The sequence below is a fragment of the Schistocerca americana genome, chromosome 2 (genome assembly GCF_021461395.2).
Source record: "Schistocerca americana isolate TAMUIC-IGC-003095 chromosome 2, iqSchAmer2.1, whole genome shotgun sequence".
Taxonomy (NCBI): Eukaryota; Metazoa; Arthropoda; class Insecta; order Orthoptera; family Acrididae; genus Schistocerca; species Schistocerca americana.
Window position 1 is genome coordinate 477068670 of NC_060120.1, and position 26843 is coordinate 477095512.

Genomic DNA, 26843 nt, shown 5'->3' on the forward strand with positions numbered 1-26843 from the left:
AGAATGCAACTACGTCAGGTAGTCTTGTTTCATCGAGTTTTACCATACTATACAGAAACTCATAGGGGAAAAGGCTCTTCCTAGTCACAAGTTCAAACTTTGCCTCATGGCGAAACGAACGTCGGATGACGTGTATGTCCCATTGGTATATTGTTTTACAAGTTTCTGGAGTGGTTCCCGCAAAAAACGTGACGAGTCGAGGATTTCTTGGTGTCATTCGTTTGGAGAATGATGTATATTTCTCTCAGGAAACTGACCTGATTATTCTTCTTACCGAAATCAGCCAAGTGCTCATCCAGAAAGTGAGCGTCATAGCCACTCAAGTTAAGGGGAAAAAAGTATGTGTCACGGTAATTGATACTTTAGGTTGCATGCATTGTGAGTCACACCGTGGAATTTTCCCATTAGGTGGCAACGGTCCATACGGCAGGTTTTCGATTTCAAATCGAAGAGCTCACCACAAATGCGATAGTCAATAACCTCCTTGTACAAGTCATCATTCTCCTTTGGCTTGGTCATGAGAATGATGTTGCTGCAAAGCTTATGGATCTCCCTTGAAAGTTTCTTGATCTCAACGAGCAACAAAATTGCAGGGTTATCCATTATGTATGATTTTTGGTGACTGAGACTGGAATCGTATGAACCTACATCGGTGCCACATACGGTATGTGCTTCTCTGTGATCAGACCTTCTGTGATCTCACCTTCACAGCGTGTCACAGTAGTGGGATCACCTTCACAGCGTGTCACAAGAATGAGGAGGCACTCAAAGACAGCATACACTACAAAGGGACACTGCTCCATAAGCACACAGTTCCACTACAAGCCGCCTGTGTGGTGCAGTGTCAAAAGCCTTCCGAAAATCTAGAAATACGGAATCAACTTGAAATCCCTTGTCAATAGCAGTCAACACTTCATTTGAGTAAAGAGCTAGTTGTTTTTCACAAGGACAATGTTTCCTAAATCCGTGTTGATTTTGTGTCAACAGACCGTTGTAATGTTCTGACAAAATGTTCAAACAAAATATATGTTCCAAAATCCTGCTGCATATCGACGTTAATGATATGGGCGTCTAATTTAGTGGATTACTCCTACTATCTTTCTTGAATGTTGGTGTGACCTGTGCAGCTTTCCAGTCTTTGGGTACAATCTTTCGTCAAGCGAATGGTTGTATATGATTGTTAAGTATGGATCTATTGTATCAGCATACCCTTAAAGGTAACTGATTTACAGTCTGTAGCAGAAGACTTACTTTTGTTAGGTGATTTAAGTTGCTTCACTACTCTGAGGATATCTACTTCTACGTTAGTCATGTTGGCAGCTGAGATATTTTCTTCGTCTTCTTCTATGAAGGCATTTCGGAAGGCTGTGTTTAGTAACTTTGCTTTGGCAGCACTGTCGCCTATAGTATTACCATTGCTGTCGCGCAGAGAAAACATTGATTGTGTGTTGCCACTAGCATACTTCACATACGACCTGAATGTCTTTGGATTTTATGCCAGGTTTCGAGACAAAGTTTGGTTGTGGAAACTATTATAATCATTTCGAATTCAAATCTGAGCTAAATTTCGAGCTTCTGTGAAAGATCGCCAATCTTTGAGATTTTGCTTCCGTTTAAATTTGGCACGTTTTTCTCGTTGTTTCTGCAACAGTGATCTGACTCGTTTCGTGTACCAAGGAGGATCAGCTCCGTTGTTTGTTAATTTATTTGGTACAAATCTCGCAATTGCTGCCGATACTATTTCTTTGAATTTAAGCCGCATCTGGTCTACACTTACATTGTTAATTTGGGAGGAGTGGAGATTGCCACTCATGAAGGTGTCAAGCCAATTTTTATTTGCTTTTTTGAGTATGTATATTTTTCGTTTATTTTTGGAGAATTTGGGGTTTACAATATTCAGTCTCGCTACGAAAATCCTGTTTTCACTAAACCAAATATCCGTCTTGATGATCGTTATTAGGTCAGGATTATTTGATGCTAAAAGGTCAAGCGTGTTTTCACAACCATTTACTATTCAGGTGGGCTCATGAAGTAACTGCTCGAAATAATTTTCAGAGAATGTGCTTAGTAAAATCTCGGATGATGTTTTATCCGGATTTAAACATGCATTCGTCAACACATCGAGGTTAAATTAAAGTCACCACCAATTGCAACCGTATGAGTCGGGTACATGTTTAAACTTAAACCCAAGTTTTCTTTGAACTTTTCAGCAATTGTATCATCTGAATTGGGAAGTCGGTAAAAGGATACAATTATTATTTTACTCCGGTTGCCAAGAATGACCTCTGCCCATATTAACTCACAGGAATGATCTACTTCAAGTTTGCAACAGGATAAACTACTTCTAACAGCGACAGTCACGTCATCGCCAATTGTGTTTAGCCTATCCTTCCCCTTTTTGTGTTTTCCCAAGACCCTGTAACCTAAAAAACCGCCCGGTCCACGCTACACAGCCCCTGCTAGCCGTGTAACCGCCTCCTACATGTAGTGGACTCCTGACCTGTTCAGCGGAACCCAAAACTCAACCACCTATGCCGGCCGTAGTGGCCGATCGGTTCTAGGCACTTCAGTCTGGAACCGCGCGACCGCTACGGTCGCAGGTTCGAATTCTGCCTCGGGCATGGATGTGTGTGATGTCCTTAGGTTAGTTATGTTTAAGTAGTTATAAGTTCTAGGATGACCTCAGATGTTAAGTCCCATAGTGCTCAGAGCCATTTGAACCATATGTTATTCGGTTTTTGGGTAGTGAAGGTGTGAAACCCATTTTCAACCACCCTATGGCGAAAATCGAGGAATCTGCAGCTATATGGTCACAGAACCGTCTGAGTCTCTGATTCAGAGCTTCCACTTGGCTCTGTTCCAGAGACCCACAATCACTTCTATCTACGATGCTGCAAATTGTGAGCTCTGTTTTCATCTCACAAGCAAGAGTGGCGGTCTTTACCACTCCTGTTAGCTGCTCGAAACCAGAGAGAATCTCTTCTGATTGAAAGAGACACACAACATTGGTACCAAAGTGAGCCACCACCTACAATTGGCTGAAACCATTCATGGTATCCAAAAGGACACGTTCCACTTCTGGATTCCACCTGGTATGCACATTAAGTGCACATTGGCTTTCTTCCCCTTCTTGGTAGCCATGCCCTAAGGGGCCCCATAGCACACCTAACATTGGAGCTTCCAACTATCAATAATCCCACACTCTGTGACTGACTGGGTCTTGTAGGCTGAGAGGTTTCCTCTGAAACATGACAGGCGACTGCATCTGGCTGAGCGACAGTGTCAGCCACAGACAGCACCTGGAACCTGATTGTCAGACGAACTTGATAGGCCTAATGTGCTGTCCCCTGGGAATTCTTTTGCCACTTTCCACGCCCCGAGGCGACCTCCCCTTCGATCACAGGTGAGGGATCAACCTCGGAGCAAGCAGTAACTGGGATGGCCACTGGTGAGGACTGATCAGATGACTCGGTCATGCTGGACATTTGTTGGATTCCCATGGCCAGTCCACAACAGTGATACCCATCCACTGCAGCTTCAAGCTTTGTAATCGAAGCCATCTTAACCTGGAGTTGAGATCCAAGTGTTACAAACTCGGCTCGCATCCATACACAACAATCACAGCCCCTACCCATACTGAAGACCATGGAAAACTTCACTACTCAGAAAAACGGACTATCTACATGTGCTGTGGAATTCTCCCGTAGACCCTGACGAAAATGCAAGAACAGTGTCTAATAAATTAGATTAATACGTGAAGATTCAGAAACCAAACTATCGAAGCACTCACATGAGACTAAATAATTCATTTCAGATTTGGAACTTGTAGTATGTCACAAAGTCGGTTTACTTTCCGATGTAAATGAAAATGCGAGGACTGTGACTATTAGATATTAAATTAACACGCAGAAAGTCAAGAAACTAATCTATCGAAGCACACAAATGAAATTATACAATTTGCTCCTTGTCAGGAACTTGTAAAAATCACAAAATCGGTTACTTCCCTGTTTCTGCTGCCTGCTGCTGCCTGACACGTCCTTGATCTCTACATAGTCCAGTTCTGGCATGATGTTTGTGATCTGATTAGGAGAGGGGACTGCTACTAGCTGTATCAATCTTGTTACTGGTGGAACTAACTGGTGGCATGGAAGTAGGATGTTCGCTCAACCAGAATGAGCAGCCGAGTTATGGGGAAGCAGACAGTGGCTGTTTGTTGCAGCGCCTCTGTTTCTCAGGGCAGTGGTAAATATGTCTGCCCATGACAGCTACTGTTTGCTCTGCATGGGCTGTGCACACAGAACTCACATAGATGGCAGCCAGTTGACTAGTTGTAGAACGAAGTACATTAATTAAACACACAATCACGTTGGCCACGGAAGGAGGAAGAAAAAGACACTAATACTATGAATAAAGATAGAAAAAAACGTGCAACTATAATAATTCATCTAAGTCAGCAGTACCACTAAATTCATCGTTCTGGCGCCAGGAGACAATCATCTCATCAAGGTCCTTGGGTACTGCATCTGCCCATTCTGGGATGGGCAGCTCGAACCCAGATTGTCCTCGGTCACTGAATATTTCAGACATCTCAGAGTCCAAGCCACCCAGGAGCCACCGGTCGAATCTAGTGATATCTCAGACTGTAACAAAATACTGAGTCGTTAGGGAAAAAAACTCCTATACTACACAGACACCAGAATATTAATTTCTACTTACACGACTGGTGAGGTGACTCGGCAGGATCTGGAGACTGTTGAACAGCATCCAGCTCGTAGCTAATCTGACCTAGAAGATGGAGAAAGGAAGAAATGTAAGATTTTTTGAAAAAAGAATACATAACAACCACTTTGGAATTATTATTTTCTATACATATCTGACTGATGAGATGATGAATTCACAGCTGGAGACTGTTCAACAGCTAGAGGCTGTTATGGTTTCTCCTCCTACAGCATAGCCAGCACTCCTGGCATATAGGCTGTAAAAAGAAAAAAAAAAATTGAATGTGAAACCATTGCTGCTACTACTACTACTACTACTACAAGAACAAGTTATACTTACAGGGCAGTTCTGACTGTGGGTTTAGCACAGGAGTCCAGAGAGTTTTCGAAGGTCTGACCACCTCCTTCTAATCACATTCCAGTATAATATCCTGCAGGTAATCTATAACAACGGAAAGAAACGGAATTACTGAAGAGAAATTAAGTATGGGATTTAACACACTTTTTTTCACAGATCTACGGAAGTAAACAACATTATTTACTTACACGATAGTTCGTTGTCTTCTGCAATTCTTGGGCTCTTGCTGTTTTCTGTGAACTTGCTGCTGCATTTCATTGTAGAAAAAAAAACACCCACTAACAACAACAACAAAATCAGCGCACCAAAAACTGACAAGGCTCACTGAAACAATTACAAACAAGCACACAACGAGGATGAGTAAGATAGGTGGCGGACTTATGTAGACTCAATCCCGCCACCACTACTTCCACTGGACAAACCAGTAGGAGTGCAGCATTCAAACCTGTGGATGAATGCAGGTCTGAACACACTGGAGCCTTTGTGCCTCCAACAGCCAGGCAAGTCGGTAAAGGCTTTGTCCAGCAGCCTGTAGCTTGGAAACATCAAGCCAGTTTGAATGGACAGCCAATCAGAATTCTAGGTTGATGGAAGTTCTGCAGAACATGTCCTGACGTCAAGATTTTTGGTGGAATTGGGTAGAAGTGTCGCTGTGCCGTCTCCTGGGAAACTTTTACAAGGAATTTCGTGACCTGGGACTTCTTGTAAACAGCGAAAATTTATGGCAGCAATATCGCTTTGCAGGTGCGCCACGTCCAGGAAACATTTACAAGGAACTTCGTGACACGGAAAACACTGAAATTTATGGCTGGAGCAGAGTTATTGTTGTGCAAGTGCGCAGCCTCCTAGGAGCATTTCTCAGGGCTTCTAGGGAAACTCTCAATATTTATGAATGAAACAAAGTTATTGTCATGCAGCTATCTCGTCTCTTAAGGACAGCGAGAGACACCTGCAACCATTTGCAGCCCACACAAAAAGTTTAGTAACCTGCCGCCAACATTTTTTGTCTTAGATACTGCCTCCAACTCGCTGTTTGTCACACCTGGCCATGGGCTTTTGGGAGGAGTGAACTGTACTGCTGAACTGCACTGATGGCAAAAGGCCCCAAAGGACAGCTATACGGTACAAAGACGTCACATCTACCTGCATGTGGTGGGCCACCTCTAGCGAAGAGGCAGAGCACTGTCTGGAGGAGCGAAAGGAAGCCCTGTCCTCATCCTCCCCTGGCCCCCCTTCGCTGACCATCACGGCCTAAACAAAGGAGACCACACTGGCCGTGGCAAGTGAGTGGGTGGGCGGAGGCAGGCCACCCTGAGCAATGACCACTGCTTCAGTTGACTTGAAGCCTTTGGATGGCATGGACACCAGCCTACCACTTCCAGAATATTGAGTAGAGATTTAGGGTGCGTTTACAGTTCTTGTAACGTTTTTATTACATGTATTTAGTTGATTTACGCAATGTATTTCGAAACATCCTGTATGTGAAGAAAGATCATTCATTGATTTTTGACATTCAGGAGCCACTGTTGAATGTTGGATGTTTCTGAGAAGATCATATTGTCTCTCATTTAACGAGGACAAACATCTACCAGCACGTGTCGAAATTCGACAGTAGCAACATCATGGCCTGATGAGGTTGTTATTTAGTATTCCTTGATATTGCTGGTCATGCTGGTCGGGATCCCACAGCAGTCAGGCGAATAATGAATCGATGGGCTCTGAATAGAGTTGTAAAACTGCTATAGCCTACTGTAGGCTACCCCAGACTGTTATAAGTGAAAATAGACTACCCTAGTTTTCCTGGTAGGTTTGGTCCATTAAGTACACACCCAAATTACCTGTGCATTAGGGGTGTTGCATATCTATCCGGCGTTACGCTATAATGATCGTTTTCTCTGCGTATGCGATCAGTGTCTTACTAGATTCCCCTAAAAACCGAAAATCATGAACTGTCTAGAAACCGAGTGGGGATGCATAAAGTGCCAGGCAACCTACGTAACATTTTTGCCCTATATAAATATCCTCTTGGTTATTATTTAAAAGCAAACAGAATATATAGCAAAACTGAAACTGTCAATGTTCAATTCAGGTTTTATCGAGAATTGTTGTTTTGTAAAGTGAGACAGAGGAATTTCGTACTAAAAACATACAGAAAACAGTACAGATTTATCATATACCGCTAGAAAACGCAGTCAAATAGAAGAACCTCAACACAAGATTACGTCAGACAGCGCATCAATACTTAATCGATTTTATTTAAAACATTTTTGTGTGTTCATAAACAAGTTTCGTATTTATCAAAATAACAGGAAACTTTTGCCTTTGATCATGATGAAGAACATTCTATTGAGAACAAAATAATAACAATAGTTATATACATAATTTTATGTAGTGTGCCTTTGAAAGCCGAGCGAAACCTTCCCGCGCAGGTACTTAAGTGTGGCGCGGCCAGCGCCAGTCAGGTGTCGCCCTCTGCTGACTGCCACGAGGGGCGGCCGCAGCCAGCTCCGTGGAGAACGGTTGCAGCCAGAGAGCGAGACGGAAGAGCGGAGCCCCGGGCTGCGTCACAATGCTACACGACGTGTTGCGGACAGAATGCCTTTGGTCGGTATCCGTGACACCGTGGATAGTACCGCTCATTACCTTTTCGAGTTATAGTGAGCTGTGGTGATTGGAACGGTCGTCACCCAGGGGTCTGAAAACCAGGAGTGTTGTATGTGGCTCAGCTGTGGCGTATATTTAACTAAGAGAACTCTACGGGAAGGGGAGTCCGAAAACTTGTCATGCTACTCATATGTACTGTATTCAGATGGTTATTTTTGTGTCACTTCCAGAGACAACTTCTGACAGTTGTGTTGTCTTTTGTAACTGTTTGCATAGAGCAAAGATAGACGAATGAGAAACAGCAGTAATTTTGATATGATGACCGCATGTGTTATACTCACTTCCGGTTGTAAAGTTTTTCTTGGCCAAAGTACCACATTAAATTAAATTAAAAATTTCATTGTAAAGTTTTTTGATATATTATTGTAAATCAATTATTTCATGTTGTTTTTAAAAGTTTAGTTTTAAGAGTATCCGAGGATTTTACTGGTATTACGCCTACCTCCGCACCCCCAGCCCTTCCACTTAATGCTCAGTCACAGAAGGTAAACTGTTCTTACATCAAAAGTAATTGCTTTGGTTACATAACGGTGCAGAAGTTAGCGGTAAACTTATTTTTATTAGCTATAAAACGTAATTCATATTCTGTAAGGATACAAAATACGCAGTGGACTAAGACTGAATGATGTGAGGCTCTGTGTGCAAAACAAACAAACAAACTAATTTAAAAAACTAAGAGAAGAAGTCGGTTCCCAGTTTCTCTCTTATACTTGCATTTATGTTTCTTTCCATACCAGTGCTATCGGTAATGCTACCAATTACTACATCATTTATGTAGTGTACCGAAACTACCGAACCGTAGGTTTCACAGAGCGTAATTCCAGTTCTGAAGGGCCATAGAGCCATGCAGGATCTCAGCAGCCCCACGCGACAGGCGCCATAGAGGACAGATACCGTTCACTCTGCCGCGCAGGATCGTACGGTTACGTCACGTTGCCTGAATCAGGAAATGGGCCTGTTCGCAGCAAGAGAAGCATAGAGGCAGACAGAGCGGCGACTTTTAGAATACCAGAATAGTGATCAGCGTAGCGGCTTCCCTTGACACGGCAGCAGAAAGAGACGCACAGACAGCGGGCGGCCAGTAGTCACTCGGAACAATGCGGTGGCAACATGTCGTCTTTCCATGCGAGTCCCGATCATGCGTAGAGATTCGAGGTGGCCGTCCTCATGTGTAGAGGCTTCGAGCGTGACGAACGCTGCAATTGCCATTGTGATACGGGTGCAGCACTTGGCGTAGTCGCATGAAGTGCCACTGAGTATACTATGCGACCTTCCCTGGTTCGTGTGGCTAGTAATTTTGACATTATGACCTACATGTCTGGCGTGTTAAGGCAGTTGGCTATGTTTTACGTTCGTTGCCTGTCAACGAGACAGTGCCAAACTCGGTGTTGGCCGTGCTGCCCTACGTCGACACAGAACGTGCCAGATTCTCGCCATCGTCAGCACGCTCTCTTGGTCTCCCCTCCACTGAAAACGTAAGGTAGTGGGTTGCCTTGAGTCTGGCACTCCAACACTCGGCAGCCGCTACCACTGATGGACCTTTGGACTCTGTCGTACTGAGTTAACATGCGTGTACTGTGGATCATAATTGCACCTATAGGTATATGGAACTAGTCAGATTCGCAATTACAGCAATTTCATTGCTGGAAAAACGTCAAGCTGACAATTAACTTGTGATCTTAGCCTTTTCTTTCCTACATCCAGTCTCCCTCTCTCTCTCTCTCTCTCTCTCTCTCTCCCTCTCTCCCTCTCTCTCTCTCTCTCTCTTTCTCTCTCTCCCCCTCACACACACTCACACACACACACAATTAGAATACTACAGTTGAATCAGCATGGAATCATGTACCTTCATCTGCCGTTCAAGCTGAGTTTCACTCGATGCCCACCCAGGTTAAAACAGTCATTTCTGCCTGACGTGGAAATTCCGTGAACTAAATTTCACACCCATTATAACCCAAACCTCCTAAAAATTTGATCATGTGCTTCTTCTAATACCCAGCGGAAGAATGCTCCTGTCGGATCACAAAACAGGCGAATACGCTCCTCTTCAAAAGATATGGGATATTGGGATATTGGGAACCAGCGGCTTCAGTCCTCATTCGGCCTTCCTCACCAAAAATTTTGCCATGCGAAGATATTCCTGGTCCTTTAATACAGCACATTCTAAATCCTTTTACACAGACTCTCTTTGTAGCTAAGCCCTCATATTCAGGATCTCCCTCTCACTGCCATTAAATGTATCTTTTTTCTCCCATTGATTTACACTACACCCCAGTGCTACTGTCTCTCCTCTCACTTACACTGTCTCCTTTTGTCTTTCGTTACCACTGCCAGTGTCTCCAGCATACCTCGGCACCTCAAACGTTCTGTGGGAGGGGTGAACTTATTTATCCCCTATGCCCACATTTTAAAATTCGGTCCAAGGTGCACCTTTCCCTATTCTTACGTGGTAAAGTTCGTCTGTCTGGGAGGCCCAGGCCCCTCAACCATATATATGGTCTCCATTCATGGGTCTTTTTCATTTACAATGTCTCCTCTCTCTTTGGCTCCCCGTGCTTGACTCTCCATTGATCTCTCTCTTGTATTGTCACTCTCACTGATCATCGATATCTCCTCTCTATTTGACTTCTACTGCTATCGTTTTCATTCACCTCTCCTTCGTTTTCACTGCCACTTACTCTCTCAGCCACCACTGTCTCTTCTCTCTTCTACAGTCACTGTCTCTTTACTGCTCTCTTTCACCATAAAAAAGGGCAAATATGTTCCCATGCCAACACTTTTGGAAAGAAGTGATGAATAGGGATCGAGGGAAATGATTCCCCAGTTTCTCTAAGGGTCTTTTTTGTGCTCCGACAAGAGCATCTTTGCGCTGGTTCCCTTCTTTTCCCTGACACAGCAGGTTGTGATGGATATTAAAAGCCAATTCTATAGGACAGTGAAGTTTTGCCAGTTTATATACTTCGACACAACTATATACTTTGACACATATAAACAACAAATAAGTACACGTAATAAAAGGTTAACACAAATCGTCTGCTTTACAATTTTTTTGGCTGGTTTGCTCACCGATCGCAACTAATCGGAAACGCCCGGCTTATGATTTGTATCTTAAAAATGTAAAAATGTCATTAGAAATATTTTACTGGATTTGCAGTCTTTCTAGTTCTCTATAATTTTTCTTTTCAGGCATGTAAAGACCATCCGTAGCTAATTTTTGGTCACTGCCGTTTGTTACTTTGGGCATACTTTATACAGGAAGTGACCATTACAGTGACAGCGTGTCATAAAGTTTTGTTGGTAAAAGAATTCTGACTAAAAATATTCTTTCATGACCACAGAACTCAAGCGATGACCCTAGAACCTACTCTACTTGTTCAGTACGTCAATTAAATCTAAATTTAAGCCTCAGACCGGATATTAGGTGCCCATTTTAACTGCAAGAGTGGATCTCGGTAGTGGATAAAGATATCGAAGAAACTTTCAAGGTTCCCCGACAATATCATGTTAAGAATTCATGGTAAAAATTCCGACGATTTGTCATGAATAGAATTATAAAAGTGACAGTCCCCACAACTGGTACTTTTCATACCCAAAAATCATGGTTTCTCAGGGATTTCGCAGGGACCGCCCATGAACGAATGGTATTTTATAAGCTGCCTAAAGTACATCCCAGGTCACACCTAATCCTAACGAAACAACCGATCTTCTCAATTTTCCTGGGCTAGAGGTAGCGTGTAACATGGAAATTTTGGCCCTGTACTGTTGGATAGCTACAGTATGCACTTTCTTCCGAGAGATGTACAGAGGTCTCATGTCTGTGATCAATAGAACCGACATACACCCCCTTGAAAAATCGGATTTTCACGCGGGGTTTGGTACTGAACTGCTGGCCGCTGTGACCGAGCGGTTCTAGGCGCTTCAGTCCGGAACCACGCTGCTGCTACGGTCGCAGGTACGAATCGTGCCTCGGGCATGGATGTGTGTGTTAGTTCGGTTTAAGTAGTTCTAAGTCTAGGGGACTGATGACCTCAGATGTTAAGTGCCATAGTGCTTAGAGCCATTTGAACCATTTGGTACTGAACACTATCGTGCACGGACCGATACGACATGTTCAGCCACATTGTATGACCACCTTTCAAAAGCCTGAATAAATATATTTTCCAGCTCGGACCGCTGAGAGATGTGCAGGGAGAGATAGAGCCAGTGAGGTGCTGCGAGGTACCTACAGGGATGCAGAGCAACGCTGACTCCAGTGCCGTGGCGAGCTGTGCTAGATTTCTCGGTTGAATATTCATAGCGCGGAGAGCCCAATCGTGTTTGCCTTACAGATTCTCGATTGGGTTTTAATCTGGAGAGTCTGGTGGCCAGGGGAGCACGGCAAATTCACCCTGCTGCTCTTGGAACCACGCACGTACACCGCAAGTTGTGTGGCGCGCTGCATTGTCGTGCTGTTGGATGTCACCGTGCTGAGGAAGAACACACTGCGTGTAGGGGTGGACGCAGTCCCCGTTCATCCATTGTGCCCTCTACAATGACGAGATCATTCTGAAAATGTCACGAAAATATTCACCAGAGCATAATGCTCCCTCCTCCTGCATGGACCATTCCAATGATAGTTACGTAGTGTTTGTTTTGTGACGTTTTACGCTGTACACGCTTACGGCCTCTGATGGAACATAAAACATGATTTATCTGAAAAGCTCACAGGATGTGCAGTTGCGATATTCGTTTGCAACTTGCAGCTTCCGTCGCCTATCAACAGCAGTTACCATGGACGCATGAACCAGGCGCCGGCTATGGAGGCCCACATCAGCAACTTTTACTGGACTTTCGTTGAGGAGACACCGTCGGAAGTCCCTTGGTTCATTTGGACGGCCAGTGTCAACAAATGGTTCAAATGGCTCTGAGCACTATGGGACTTAACATCTGATGTCAACAGTCCCCTACAACTTAGAACTACTTAAACCTAACTAGCCTAAGGACATCACACACATCCATGCCCGAGGCAGGATTCGAACCTGCGACTGTAGCAGCAGCGCGGTTCCGGACTGAAGCGCCTAGAACCGCTCGGCCACCGCTGCCGGCAGTTGCTCAACAGCTGCACTTTCTGTTCCCCCGTACACGTCTCCACAGCCGTCGTTCACCCCTGTCATCTACGGCCCATGGTGCACAGTGGCCTAGGCGCTGGTTCGGTATAGCGCCCTTTTGCCGTGTATGGTATACTTGAACTACGGCATCACATGAACAGTTTACAAACTTAGCCGCTTCGAAAACGCTTCCACCCTTGGTCCGAAAGCCAATGAGTATGCCCTTTTGGGTATCTGACATATCGGTCCATTTCCGCATTAAGAAACGATTGCACTGTTTCCCGCATCCCGCCAACACGCTTTATATTCCCTCCACTCCAGCTGTTACCATCTTCCATCCGTGAATGCTTATTGCACGTTGACTTCGAACGTAGGTAGTGGTTACATTAATGTAACTGGACCTTGTATATGCGCACAAAAAGTGAAATTTCGTTATTTGGTAGCCTTCCTAGTGTTTCAATTTTATTGTACATTTTACTGTTGTATATTCCTTGTTCCTTCTGGTTATACTTTCGCTAGTTCTCCATTACAGTTTCGCTGTCAAAAATCCGTTTCTGGGTGTAAACCGCGTTGTCAGTCAGTTACTCGATGCCTGTAAATCGACATGGCTCTGGCTGAAGTCATTTACATGTTCCATGTGTAGTTCTTTTCTTACCTGACCTTTCATTTTGGTATCAATTATTTTTGGCTTTACCGTGGTGACTAAGTGGTACGCAATTTATGTCTGTAGTTAGTGTTGATACATTTTTGATGAAGTGCTTTTGTAGAAATACTAGAACTGCTACATACTGCAAAGTTGATTCTGTGTCGCTGTTCAGTATCTGCTAGCCCCCTAACCCTTTCTCAAGTGGAATGATTAGTCTTTCAACAACTGATTTAAGATACTGTTTGCCATAAGTCATGAACATTTCCCAAATCTTTCTCTGGATTACTTCCAGGTCTGCTTTTGTCCAAGCAGTGAGGTCAAAAGTAGAAATCACTATGGGACTGCATATGTGTTAATAGCGCAGATGGCATTTCTTTCATATGATTTAGATTTTCAAACTGATGAAATTCTGCTGAAAGTTGTACTCGTGATGGATTGTTTTACTGTTTCATGCATCAGCCTTCTCCATAAGGGGGACTAAATAGTTGTAGGTGTCCTAATAATTCATAGGTTTATTTTTGTTTTCACATTTCAAATCCAGTACCCTGGGTCTTGCCTTTCCTTGCATTCGTTCTCCTGCATTTTTTGCAGGCAACATGACATACTTATTTTCTTTGAAAAATGTTTCTACTGGTTGTAGGTGGTGGATCATCTTTGCTCATTTTGGACATGTGGTTTAATGATATCCATGTCTGTGTGCTAATTTAACATAGAGCTTAAGCCGTTACTACTTTTGACTGTCTTTATGATAGCCTGTAAAATTTCTTGTGTTTACCCTTATTCTTGTGATACGTTTATGAGTCCTTTGCTGTTATTTTCCTTGATGAACAGGTGTACGCGACCAATGTCTTCCCTCAAATTTACTGTATCATTATTGATACGTCTTTCCCATGGCGACTTTAGGTGTGAATGAATACGCTGTCCGTGTACTCACATTATCTTCCCACCAGTTCAATCACGGCTGGAACGGCTTGAGCTTAGATAATTCTCTCAATGTCATTAAAGCTATGTGCATCTTGCGACAGGAAGTATGACAACATTGTGTTGTTTAAAACATGAATAATGCATGGAAGCTTCCTGGAGTTGTTTTGCTTGGGATCCGCGATGTCTGTGTGGGACAAATTCCTCCATATATCATGACCACTATATTAAACGCGTTGCTCTGTTTCTACTTTTTCATTATCTGATGCCCCTAGGCTATGCTGTTCCTGCTGTTCTACATGTCGTTATTCGGTATTCATGTGGATTTTGTGTGGCATTCAAATATGTTTCATGGGTGATTTGCATTTGTAATTCGAGCAACGCGTTCGCTGCTATATTCATTGTTGGTACTTGTTAACATACGACAGCATGTCACTATCAGCTTCTCTGTTGTAGGAAAACAGTGTATAGTGTGTTAATTTAACGTAAAATAGTATCTTATCTAGAAGAATAATATAAAGTACGTATTTATAAAACAGTAACCGAAGACTGTAGCTCGTTTATTAACTGTAATGTTGGTTCTACTTACCAGAAAATACTTACATTGGCTCTAATCTTCCTACGTCATTCGTTATTGGATGTTACATATATTACATTTTAATAGTTATTTCTGAAACGCTTCAACAGAAGTTTAATTTTGTAATGTTATGGAAAGCTTAGAGGAGTGAGTTGTTAGCCCACAATGGTCATTCTGCCCTTTAATTTGCTGCTGAATGTAGGACGGTCACGAATAGTCACCACAGCGCTTTGTATTCTGTATGTTCAGCAAATTACCATGTGTTGCCTACAGCTGCTAGTTACTGGCTTACTCTTATGAGAGGTCCGCCCCGTTTTCTGGAACCTTGTGTGATTCAGTCATGGATCTGTTTCGCCAATTATACTTGACATTACCTCAGGGCACAACAACGACAGACGGCTTCCCTTCGGTTTTATTTCTCAATACCATAAGGTCAAAGTTGGTCAAACCATGGTTGCTTGCTTGCTTCACATGTTTGCACCACACTGAGCCTTCTGGCTGTCTGGCTGTGAGCATTCCTATTAAAGGGTAGACACAAATGGCGCTCTGGTAGCTACGGTACTGCACTATCTGTTGACAGACGACTGTGAAACCATTTTCAGCACATCTACTATCCCCTGGTGGTAGACACAGATGGTGCTCTGGTAGCTATGCAACTGCGCTATTTGTTGACGGACGGCGTTGAAACCACTATAAGCACATATACTAATCCCACGTGGTATATGCCGCGATCGGATCACACTCGACGTCGTCTTTCCAGATTTACTAATTTTTTTCCCGGCAGTGTATTATAAAAATTGTGAGGGGTCCACTTGTACGTGGAGCCCGTTTTTGTAATATAAATAATGAAAAATTACCTGAAACGATTGTCGGATGCAGAAGAGATTGTGTTTTCGACACAACTGAACCAAAGATGTTGCCTGAGTGGCAGAAGCGATTGAAAGTTGGGGCGTGCGGAGCGCAGTAGCAGTTGCCGTCGCACTCTGTCGTAGGTAGGATGTAAGAGTTAAAGCTAATGGCCAGCTGTGAGAATTCAGTTGTTGGTCTACGGACGCAGCATAATACAGTTTTTATAAAATGAAGTGATGAATGATACTGTAACTCAGAGGTAAAGCAACTGGAACAAATTTGTAAGGTAATGAGATTTTGTATGTTTAGTTTTAAGTATGCAGTAACGCAAGTGGCTTTCGCTAATTTTTACAGTGCTGTCCCTTGAATGTAGGAACCAAGTGTTTTCCATCAGATTTAATATATAGGTTGATTACGTATACCCCATTTGTAATATTCCGTGCGTTTTGTAATCCTGACACAGACAAGTTAAATTTTGGAATCTGTTTTGTCAAACGATGTCAGACTTTTTGCCATGTAACAATCCAATCGTTTTTAATTACGACAGTAAATGAGGATTGTAGAACAGTTGAGAAGTTCACTAATTTGGAACTTAATGTAAAATGTTTCATATCAGATTTTGAGAAGGAGGAAATTTATTTTGAATACAATTTTCAAACTGAAGCATTTGGTCTTAGGATATCCCCTTATCAGTACCTCATCTTCTTCCATGTCGTGTTTATTTAAAAACAGTGAATATTTTTTTTAAAGAAATCGTTTTTCAATCAGCATCAGAAAAGTATTAATGTGCAAGATTCAGAAAAATATTAATATTTGTAACAGTTTCAATGCAGGCAGCATTACACAGCGCTGAGCCAATACCTAGTATTTTCACTGAACATTTGCAAGGTTATTCAGTTATCAACCAATCTACTGATATTATTCGTATGAAGTTATTTTACGGCCGGCATTGCACTTCGCCGTGCCAAGATTGAATAATTTCTATGCCTACTGTGGAGAGAACAGAATACCAAGATTACATCCGTTGCGACTCTAGAGCTAAGGAAAATTTCTTTGTTTATTTACACAGGGAATTTTGTCAATTTTTTGTACAGGACCATAAAACTCGGTGCTTACGAGACTGAGTATATTTCAGAGGGATTATCAAAATTGCGTAGGGTTTTGCAGATCAAGACATTTGCTCAATAACACATCACACAGTAAATTGGCAATACACAAACAAGACGCATTTCTTATTCATTGGCACACAAAAACACCAACACATTTTCAAAGAACGTTACAAAATGTATGTTTTTTTATGCATCACGTCTCCTCCTAAACCAGTGGATAAATTTCAACCACACTTGATATACATAACACTTACCTTTTTGAAAGAACTACTGAGGGGGTAAGAGGCACCAGACTCTCAAACGGGTGCGAATGTTGAGTGAAACAGATGCGTACCTCACGAAGAGCAAATAGCTAGACTATATTCATCCAATATTTGAGAACGAGGACACTTTGTGACTTGTAACAAACTGTACACATAATTGCACGCACCCTTATGAGACTTACTCTCACTGACACCCGCAGCAAAAAGATTGAAGAAGAATGTTTATCGCTTACTATGTTTTCACTTTTGGTGCAGTAAAACTGAAGCATCAGGCTCAACGTTGTAATTTATTGCACCTTTATTACACTCTTTTCATAGCACATGTTGCAGACGGTATCCGCATATACCACTCAATTTACGTGTCAAAAAATCTCATTGTAAGACACAAAGTTTTGGAGTTACGACGTCATAAACATTCAGCTGCGTGAAAACGAAACTGCGAGGCGAAATTCGCTAGAGATACAGGTGAAATACGTCTACAAACATGTTTCAAGACGTTAAATATAGGCGGCATGCATGTGACAGGTGCGTACCCTGGCAAAGTCGCGATTGAAAAGCTCCTGAATCGACATCAGCCAAACTTGGTACATACATTATTTACTATATGGAAAGAAATACTGTGGGGCTTAGAAACAGAAAATTGGAGTGGGAATCATAATATGGCGATAGGGAGAGAGAGAAGGACAAAGAGATGAGCAGTCAGAGAAAGAGGAGGAGGAGATGGACAGAGAGAGAGAGAAGGGGAGGAAGTGGTCAGAGAGAGTGGGGGGGGGGGCACATGGTCAGAGATAGGGGGAAGGAGGAGATGGGCTGTTAGAAGACTGGAATGAATGCATACTCAGGCAACGCCGGGTTCTCAGCTAGTACTATATAAAACACTACCATTTTTTGCTGTTACATCACAAGAAGACCCCGCAAAATCTTATGAACAGAATAAAACTGTGCCCATTAATGTGCGTTAAAATACCTCGTTCATTTTCCTCTTCAGATTTCGTCCACGGTACACCAGTATGCCGGCCATCACTCCCAGCAGGTAGGGAGTGGCTCTGTTGTGCGACGGTACGTACAGCTTCTGGAACACTTTGTTCTCGCGGAAGTTCTTCAGCACGCTAGAAAGAAAAGGCACGTGATTCACAGTCGCCTCTACTGTGACATTCGTTCTGCTTGATGTAAATCCAATGCAGTTACTTATTTATAGATTACTGAGTTATCACTATAATCGTTACGTATGCAGTAACACTAGCTTGTTATTCACGGAACCCTGTTGGGTTGAGCATGTAAATTGTCTACTGTTCTTTATTCCTATTGCACGTTTTGCTGATGACATCATACCGTTATCCTGCAGCGCAGACAAACAATAGTAACGAATGAAGAAAGTCAATAGACCTAGTTTGCAAGCAGGGCTGAAAATCTATTACGACAAGTTTAAAACAATATATATTGAGAACAATATCGTAAAACTTGAAAATAAAATCATAAAGCCAGTCAACGATTTGCGTATTTGGGTTAAATGAAGACAAGAACGGGACAGGTAGCGAACTAAATACACAGGAGAATAAAAATGACGTGGACTGCTTTGGGTGCACTAAATGAGAATTTTCAAACCAAAGCTTTCGATGTGTGTATTACTAGTTTTGGCCTGAAGTATGGTCTCTCAGTTCAAAACCTGAGGCTTTGTCAATGAGCAATGGAAGGATGTGTGTTGATTGGTTGGTTGGTTTGGGGGAGGGGACCAAACATCGGTCCCATCGTATCACTAATTTCATTTCAGCTATTTCATTGTACTTATGTCTTTCTACGGTTTACTCTAAATCCATATTCTGGACTATTTATAGACTGTTCTATCTATGTGTAAGGTCCTGTAATTTTTCTTCGCTTTCAATGAGTGTAGCAACGCCATGAGCCAGTGTTATCATTGATACCCTTTTGCCTTGAATTTTGATCCCACTCTTGGAATTTTTTTTCTTCGATTTATAGGCTGAGCAGTAGGGCTGAAAGACTGTGTTGCTGCTGGAACAAATTTTAATCCGTGCACTTCTTTCTTGATTTTCCATTCTTATAGTTCCGCCATGATTCTCGTATATACTGTATATTATCTGTCTTTCCCTACAGCTTACTGCTATTTTCCCCCAATTTCAAACATCTTGCACCATTTGACATTGTCGAACGCTTTTTCATGGTCGACATATTCTATGACGTGTCTTTATTGTTCTTGTCTTTCTTCCTTTATCAGGTGCAACATCAGCACTAGTTCTGCGGGACTTTAACTTTCCAAGGAGAAAAGCTGATCATCATCTAACAGCTTCTCAATTTAATTACCCATTCTTCTATATATTACTCGCGTTAGCAACATGGATGTCTGTGAAATTAAAATGATTACACGATATCTGTCGCTCGTACGGTATCTGCCGATGCTATGTTCGGGATTATCTAGGTAATATTTTTTCGGCAAATCCGATGTTACGGCTCCATTCTTATAGATCCTACATGCCCACCTAAATAGCCAGTCGTTTGTTTGCACTTCCCCAAGTCGAAATACAAACTTCTAACGTGTGTTATCTACCGCTTCTGCCTAAAGTGATGGCAAAACTTCCAAAGCCTTATCGAATTCTGATTCTAGAACTGGATCCCCTATCGACTCCCATTCCTTCTGTCATGTCATCAAGCAGTACATCTACATGGATACTCTGCAACTCACATTTAAGTGCCTGGCTGAGTGTGTTCATCATGCCACTTTCACAATTCTCTAGTATTCCAATATCGTGTCGCGCGCGGAAAGAACCAACACCTATATTTTCCGTAGGAGCTCTGATTTCCCTTATTTTATCATGGTGATTGTTTCTTCCTATGTACGTCGGTGTCAAAAAAAATTTTCGCACTCGTAGGAGAAAGCTGGAGATTGGAATTTCGTGAGAAGAATCCGCCTCAACGAAAAACGCCTTTGTTTTAATTACGTCCACCCCAAATCATTTCAGGGACACTCTCTCCCATATTTCGCGATAATGCAAAACGTGCTGCCCTTCTTTGAACTTTTTCGACGGACAAGCGTGGTGTAGGCAGTCTCCTTAGTAGATCTGTTACATTTTCTAACTGTCCTGCCAATAAAACGCAGTCTTTGATTAGCCTGCAACACAACATTTTCTACGTGTTCCTTCCAATTTAATTTGTTCGTAATTATAGTTCCTAGGTATTTAGTTGAATATATGGCTTTTAGATTTGACGATTTATCATGTATCCGAAGTTTAACTGATTCACTTTAGCACTCGTGTGGATAACCTCACGCTTTTCGTTATTTAGGGGCAACTGCCAATCTTCGTACCATACAGATATCTTTTCTAAATCGTTTTGCAGTTTGTTTTGATCTTCTGATGACTTTGTTAGTCGATAAATGACAGCGTCATCTGGAAACAACCGAAGACGGCTGCTCCTGTTTTACTAGATGACTTCCCGTCAATTACTACGAACTGTGACCTCTCTGACAGGAAATCACAGATCAAGTCACATAACTGAGATGATATTCCATAAGCACGTAATTTCAGTACGAGCCGCTTGTGTGGTAGTGTCAAAAGCCTTCCGGAAATTCAGAAATACGGAATCTATTTGAAATCCCTTGTCAATAGCATTCAGCACTTCATGCAAGTAAAGAGCTAGTTGTGTTTCACAAGAACGATGTTTTTTAAATCCATGTTGACTGTCTGTCAATAGACCGAGGTAATGCATAATGTTCGAACACTACATATATTCCAAAATTCTGCTGCATATCGACGTTAATGACATGAGCCTGTAATTTAGTGGATTACTCCTACTACCCTTCTTCAATATTGGTCTGAACTGTGCAACTTTCTAGTCTTTGGGTGCGGCTATTTCGTCGAGCGAACGGTTGTATATGATTGTTAAGTATGGAGCTACTGTATCAGAATATTCTGAAAGGAACCTAATTAGTATACAGTCTGGACCAGAAGACTTGCTTTTATTAAGTGATTTAAGTTTCTTCACTACTCCGAGGATATCTACTTCTAAGTTGCTCTTGGTAGCAACTGTTCTTGATTCAATTCTGGAGTATTTACTTCGCCTTATTTGGTGAAGGAATTTCGGAAGGCTGTTTAATAATGCTGCTTTGCCAGCGCTGTCTTCGATAGTATCTTCATTGCGCAGAGAAGACATTGATTGATTTGCCGCCATCATACTTCACGTACGACCAGAATCTCTTTGGATTTTCTGCTAGGTTTAGAGACAAAGTTTCGTTGTGGAAACCATTATAAGCACTCGCATTGAAGTCCGTGCTATATTCCGAGCTTCTGTAATAGCTCGCCAATCTAGGGGAATTTGCATCTGTTTAAATTTGGGATGTTTGTTTCGTTGTTTCTGCAACAGTGATCTGACCTGTTTTGTGTAGCAAGGAGTATCGGCTCCGTCGTTTGTTAATTTATTTGGCATAAATCTCTCAATTGCTCCCGATACTATTTCTCTGAATTCAAACCACACCTGGTCTACACTTACGTTGTTAATTTGGAAGGAGTGGAACTTGTCTCTCAGGAAGACATCAAGTGAATTTTTATCTGCTTTTTAGAATAGGTAAATTTTTAGTTTACTTTTGAAGAATTTAGCGGTTACAATATTGAATCTCGTTACGACAACCCTGTGTTCACTAATCCCTGTATTCGTTTTGACTCTCGTTATTAACTCAGGATTATTTGTTGCTAATACGTCAAGTGTGTTTTCACAACCGTTTATTATTCGCGTGGGCTCATGGACTAACTTCTCAAAATAATTTTCAGAGAATGCTTTTAGCACAATTTCGGATGATGTATTATGCGTACCTCCGGAGTTAAACATGTATTTTCGCCAACATATCGAAGGTAAATTCAAGTCACCACTAACTATAATCGTAGGGGTCGGGTACGTGTTTGAAATCAAACTCACCTTTTCTTTGAACCTTTCAGAAATTGTATTACCTGAATTGTGAGTTCGGTAAGAGGATAAAATTATTTTTTTTATTCCGGTTGCCAATAATGGCCTCTGCCCACACTAACTCACAGGAACTATCTACTTCAATTTCGCGACAACATAAACTACTTCTAACAGCACAAACACGTCACCGCCAACCGTGTTTAGCCTATCCTTTCGGAACACCGTTAGGTTCTTCGCAAAAATTTCGGCTGAGCTTATCTCCGTCTTTAGCCATATTTCAATGCCTATAACGATTTGAGCATCAGTGCTTTCTACTAGCGCTTGGACCTCTGGTACTTTCCGAACACAGCTACGACAATTTACAATTGTTATACCGATGGTTCTCATATCTACGATCTTCCTGTGTTCGATCTGCACCCTCTGTGACTGATGCTCTTATTGTGTTTTCCTGAGACCCTCTAACCCAAAAAACCGCCCAGTCCACGCCACACAGCCTCTGCTACTCGTGTAGCCGCCTTCTGCGTATAGTGGACAATTGATCTATTTAGCAGAACCCGAAACCCAACCAACCTTCGGCGCTAGTCGAGGAATCTGCGTCCTACACTGTCGCAGAACCGCCTGAGCCTCTGATTCAGACCCTCCACTGGACTCTGTGCCAGAGGTCCGCAATCGGTCCTGTCGACTATGCTGCAAATGTTCAGTTCTGCTTTCATCTCGCAAGCAAAACTGTCAGCCTTTTCCACTTGTGCTAGCCGCTCGAAACCAGAGAGAATCTCTTCTGATCCAAAGTGACACACATCATGGTTATCGATGTGAGTCACCACCTACAGTTGGCTCCACCCTGTGCTCTTCATGGCATCCAAAAGGACACGTTCCACACGTGGAATGACTCCACCTGTTATGTACACTGAGTGCGCATTGGTTTTCTTCCCCTTCTTGGCAACTCTGTCCCTGAGGTGCCCCATAATGCACCTAACGTTGGAGCTCCCAACTATCAATAATCCCACCCCCAGTGATTGTCCGGATCTTGCAGACTGAGAGATTTCCTCTGAAACAGGACAGGCGACGGCATCTGGCTAAGCGACAGTGTCAGGCACAGACAGTACCTAGAACCTGTCTGTCAGACTAACTAGGAGGGCCTTACATGCAGCCACCTGGGAAGTCTTTCGCCGCCTGCTACGCCCTAGGGTGACCTCCCTCTCAACCACAGGTGAGAGGTCAACCTCAGTGCGAGCAGTAACTGGGATGGCCACTGGTGAGGACCGATCAGAGGACTCGTACGTGCGGGACGGCCGTTGCATCCTCACGGCCTGCCAACAATAGTGGTGCCCACCCACAACAGCCTCAAACTGTGTAACCAAAGCCAACGCAGCCTGGAGCTGAGAGCGAAGTGTCAGCAACCCGACTCGCATCTGCACACTATAATCATATCCCTGTCCATACTAAAGACTGTGGAAAACACAACTATACAGATAAACGAACTAGACACTTGCTGCGGAACTCTACTGTAGACACTGACGAAAACGCAGGAACTGTGTCTAATAAATTAGATTAATACGCAGAGATTCAAAAATCTAACTATCGAAGCACTCAGGTGAAACTAAATAATTTGCCCCTGATTAGGAACTAGTAATATGTCACAAAGTCCTTTTACTTTCCGACGCAAAGGAAAACGCGAGAACTGTGGCTATCAGATATTAAATAAACACCCAGAAACTCAAGAAAATAAACTATTAAAGCACACAGATGATGATATAAAATTCACTTCTGGTTAGGAAGTCGCGTCTGTCTCGGTTGGCTGCTGCTGCCTGACTAGCAGCTATCTCCTCTGCGTTTAACAGCGGAACTCCTGTTGCCCTCTTAAATATTGACACCACTGTACTCAAGTTCACCGAAGGTTGTTTTGACTTTTCTATATTCTGGACGATATCTTCACCTTTTTTTCTGCAGCTTTCAAAGCATGGGTTCTGTGCCCTTCCTCTTTATTTCATTTCTAAGTGATTTACATTGCTATAATCCTGTATTTCCTTCGTGGTTCAATTAAAGTATTTCTTATGTTATGTACCAAAAATTTGTTATTTTACCACACACATTTCCTTTTGTTCATCTAAAACGTCGTTTGTGGTGATATTTTTGTGTGAGTTTCGCTTACATCTGAAAGTGTTGTCTGCCTAAACATTTTCGATGTATTACTGCGTTTCACTGGAATGATTCTGGCTTAATTTGTTGGCTTGCAGCGCTACAAATTTTTCTCACAGAACACTACAAAATATTGCTGCACCAGTGTTTATGTAAGTTCTCAAAGTGGGTTGCCATCTTATGTCTTGATAATAATATAGTTGCTTCTCCTTCTCCAAAGGGATTGTTTGATTTTCTTAAACGTGACATCTGTTTGGATCAAAATTACAATTTGTTGCAGAGTACCACAGAATAGATCATCGCCAGGACTAGAAAAGGGAGCTTGTTCTACCTTGAAACACTTTTCGGAATTTCGTCTCCAGAAAGCCCTGTGATAGAAGATACACTGCCGGTAAAACTCGGAACACAAAAAAATTAATGTAGAAAAATTGAATTTCGTAAATAAATTTGTGTAGTAACATATTTACGTGATTAATATTGCAAGATCGCAGTTAATGTTAGCGCGAGATAAGCTATTGCAAAAGTGAAATGCTGGTACATTAATAACCGGTGTAACCACCAGAATGTTGAATGCAAGCATGCAGACGTGCGTGCATTGTGTTGCACAAGTTCCGGATGTCAGTTTGCGGAATGGAGTTGAATGCCTGTTGCAATTGGTCGGTCAATACAGGGACGATTAAAACTGTTTGTGGACGACGCTGCAGTTGACGTCCGATGAAGTCCCATATGTGCTCTACTGGAGACAGATCAGGTGATCGAGCAACCAAGACATGTCGACACTGTATAGAGCATGTTGAGTTACAACAGCGGCATGTGGGCATGCGTTATCCTGCTGGAAAACATCCTCTAAACTGATGATCATGAACGACAGCACAGCAGGTCCAGTCATGAGACTGACGTACAGACTCAATGTCTGGGTGCGTGTGATGGCCAAGAGAGTGGTTCTGCTTTCATACGACCTTGCACCTCGGACCATAGCTCCACGTGCAGGTCCAGAGTGTCTAGGCCGCAGACAGGTTGGTTGTAGGCTCTCAACTGTCTTCCTCCTAATCTATACACACACGGCCACCATCGTCACGGAGACAGAAAGAGCTTTCATCAGAAAACACAACACACCTCCGCTCTGCCCTCCAGTGAGCTCTTGCTTGACACAAAAGAAGTATCAAACGGCGGTGGTTTGGGCTCGGTCAAAAGCACGCTACAGAGTGTCTGGATCGGAGATGTACTTCAAGTAACCTATTTTTAACGGTTTCTTATGTCATTGCGTTGCCAACTGCAGCTCAAATCGCTGGTGCAGATGCAGCACGAAGGGCCAGAGCCATACACCGAACACGATGTTCTTTCCTCTCTGTAATACACGTAGCCGATCTTACCCTGAACTTGTCGAAGTCGTAGAGTCCATCAGCTACAGGTGCCCGCAATCATGTGCAGTGATTACATTCCTTCCAAGTATATCCGCAGTACCGCAGAAGGAACATCCAGCTTCTCGTAGCCCTGCCATACGAACACGTTCAAACTCAGTGAGGTGTTGAAAAAGGCCTCTTTGTCGCCTTGAACGCTTTCTTGACTAACGTCAATGACCAGTCTCAAAGGTAACTAACGCTTACGACCGTTACACCGTGTGTTTAAAGCAAACTTGATTTGCATTCTCATAGTGGCGCTACTAGCGCCACTGTTACGCGACTGGCGCGAAATCTGCACAGACATCATCTTTTATGTGTATAAACACGCCTACCAACTATCGCTATATGCCGCACAACTCCTTCTTGGTGCTGCGCTTTCTTTCTGTTAGTGTATTTTCTCAATCAATTTTTAATGGTGGCAATTACTTTAGATTTGTTACTGTCTTTTCCTGAAATCACCCCGGAAAAATTAATGCTTTCGAAATTTTAAAACACGTTTCAAGTTACAACATTATCATGTACTTAGGAACAAATATTCTAATAAAATTTAAATGTGATGCAGTAGCTATTGCATTTAGCCGTCAATCTGTTACGCTATTACTCTGCTACACATTCATACTAAGTAAAATCATGTGTTTTCAAAAAAAAGTTACAAGTTAAATACATCGTGAAACTGAGAAAACTGTAAACTTATACAAATTTCCATTTTCATGTCAGGTAAAACCGTTGGGAAATGTACGAAACTCAGTTAATTTTTAATTACCATATGTTCCATGGTAAGAGACCTTCTGCTGTTTCGGTGATGATGAAGTATGGCTTAACCGCCCACAAGGAATACAACTGTTACAAAAATATATAGAATCTTACTTGAAATAAAAATCTGCAATTGAAGAATTAACAATATGTTCCAAGTATATTAATGTACACTGAGGTGACAGAAATTATCGGATAGGGATGTGCACATATAAAAATGGTGGTAGTATAATGTACACGAGGTATAAAAGGGCAGTGCATTAGCGGAGCTGTCATCTGTACTCGGGTGATTCATGTCAAAACGACTCTGACGTGCTTATGGCCTCACGACTGGAATTAACAGATTTTGAACGCGGAATGGTAGCTGGAGTTAGACGCATTTGACATTCCATTTCGGAAATTGTTAGGGAATTGAATATTCCGAGATCCACAGCGTCAAGAGTGT

The 26843-nt window shown here is 42.5% G+C and overlaps 1 protein-coding gene across 1 annotated transcript in view; it reads right to left on the minus strand.

The window, feature by feature from the left end:
• LOC124595347 (nose resistant to fluoxetine protein 6-like) overlaps positions 1–26843 on the minus strand; it is a 367206-nt gene that overhangs the window by 38558 nt on the left and 301805 nt on the right. Inside the window, exon 10 of the mRNA XM_047134061.1 lies at positions 18160–18301. Within this exon, the coding sequence (XP_046990017.1) occupies positions 18160–18301 (142 nt within the window). The remainder of the gene's footprint in view (positions 1–18159; positions 18302–26843) is intronic.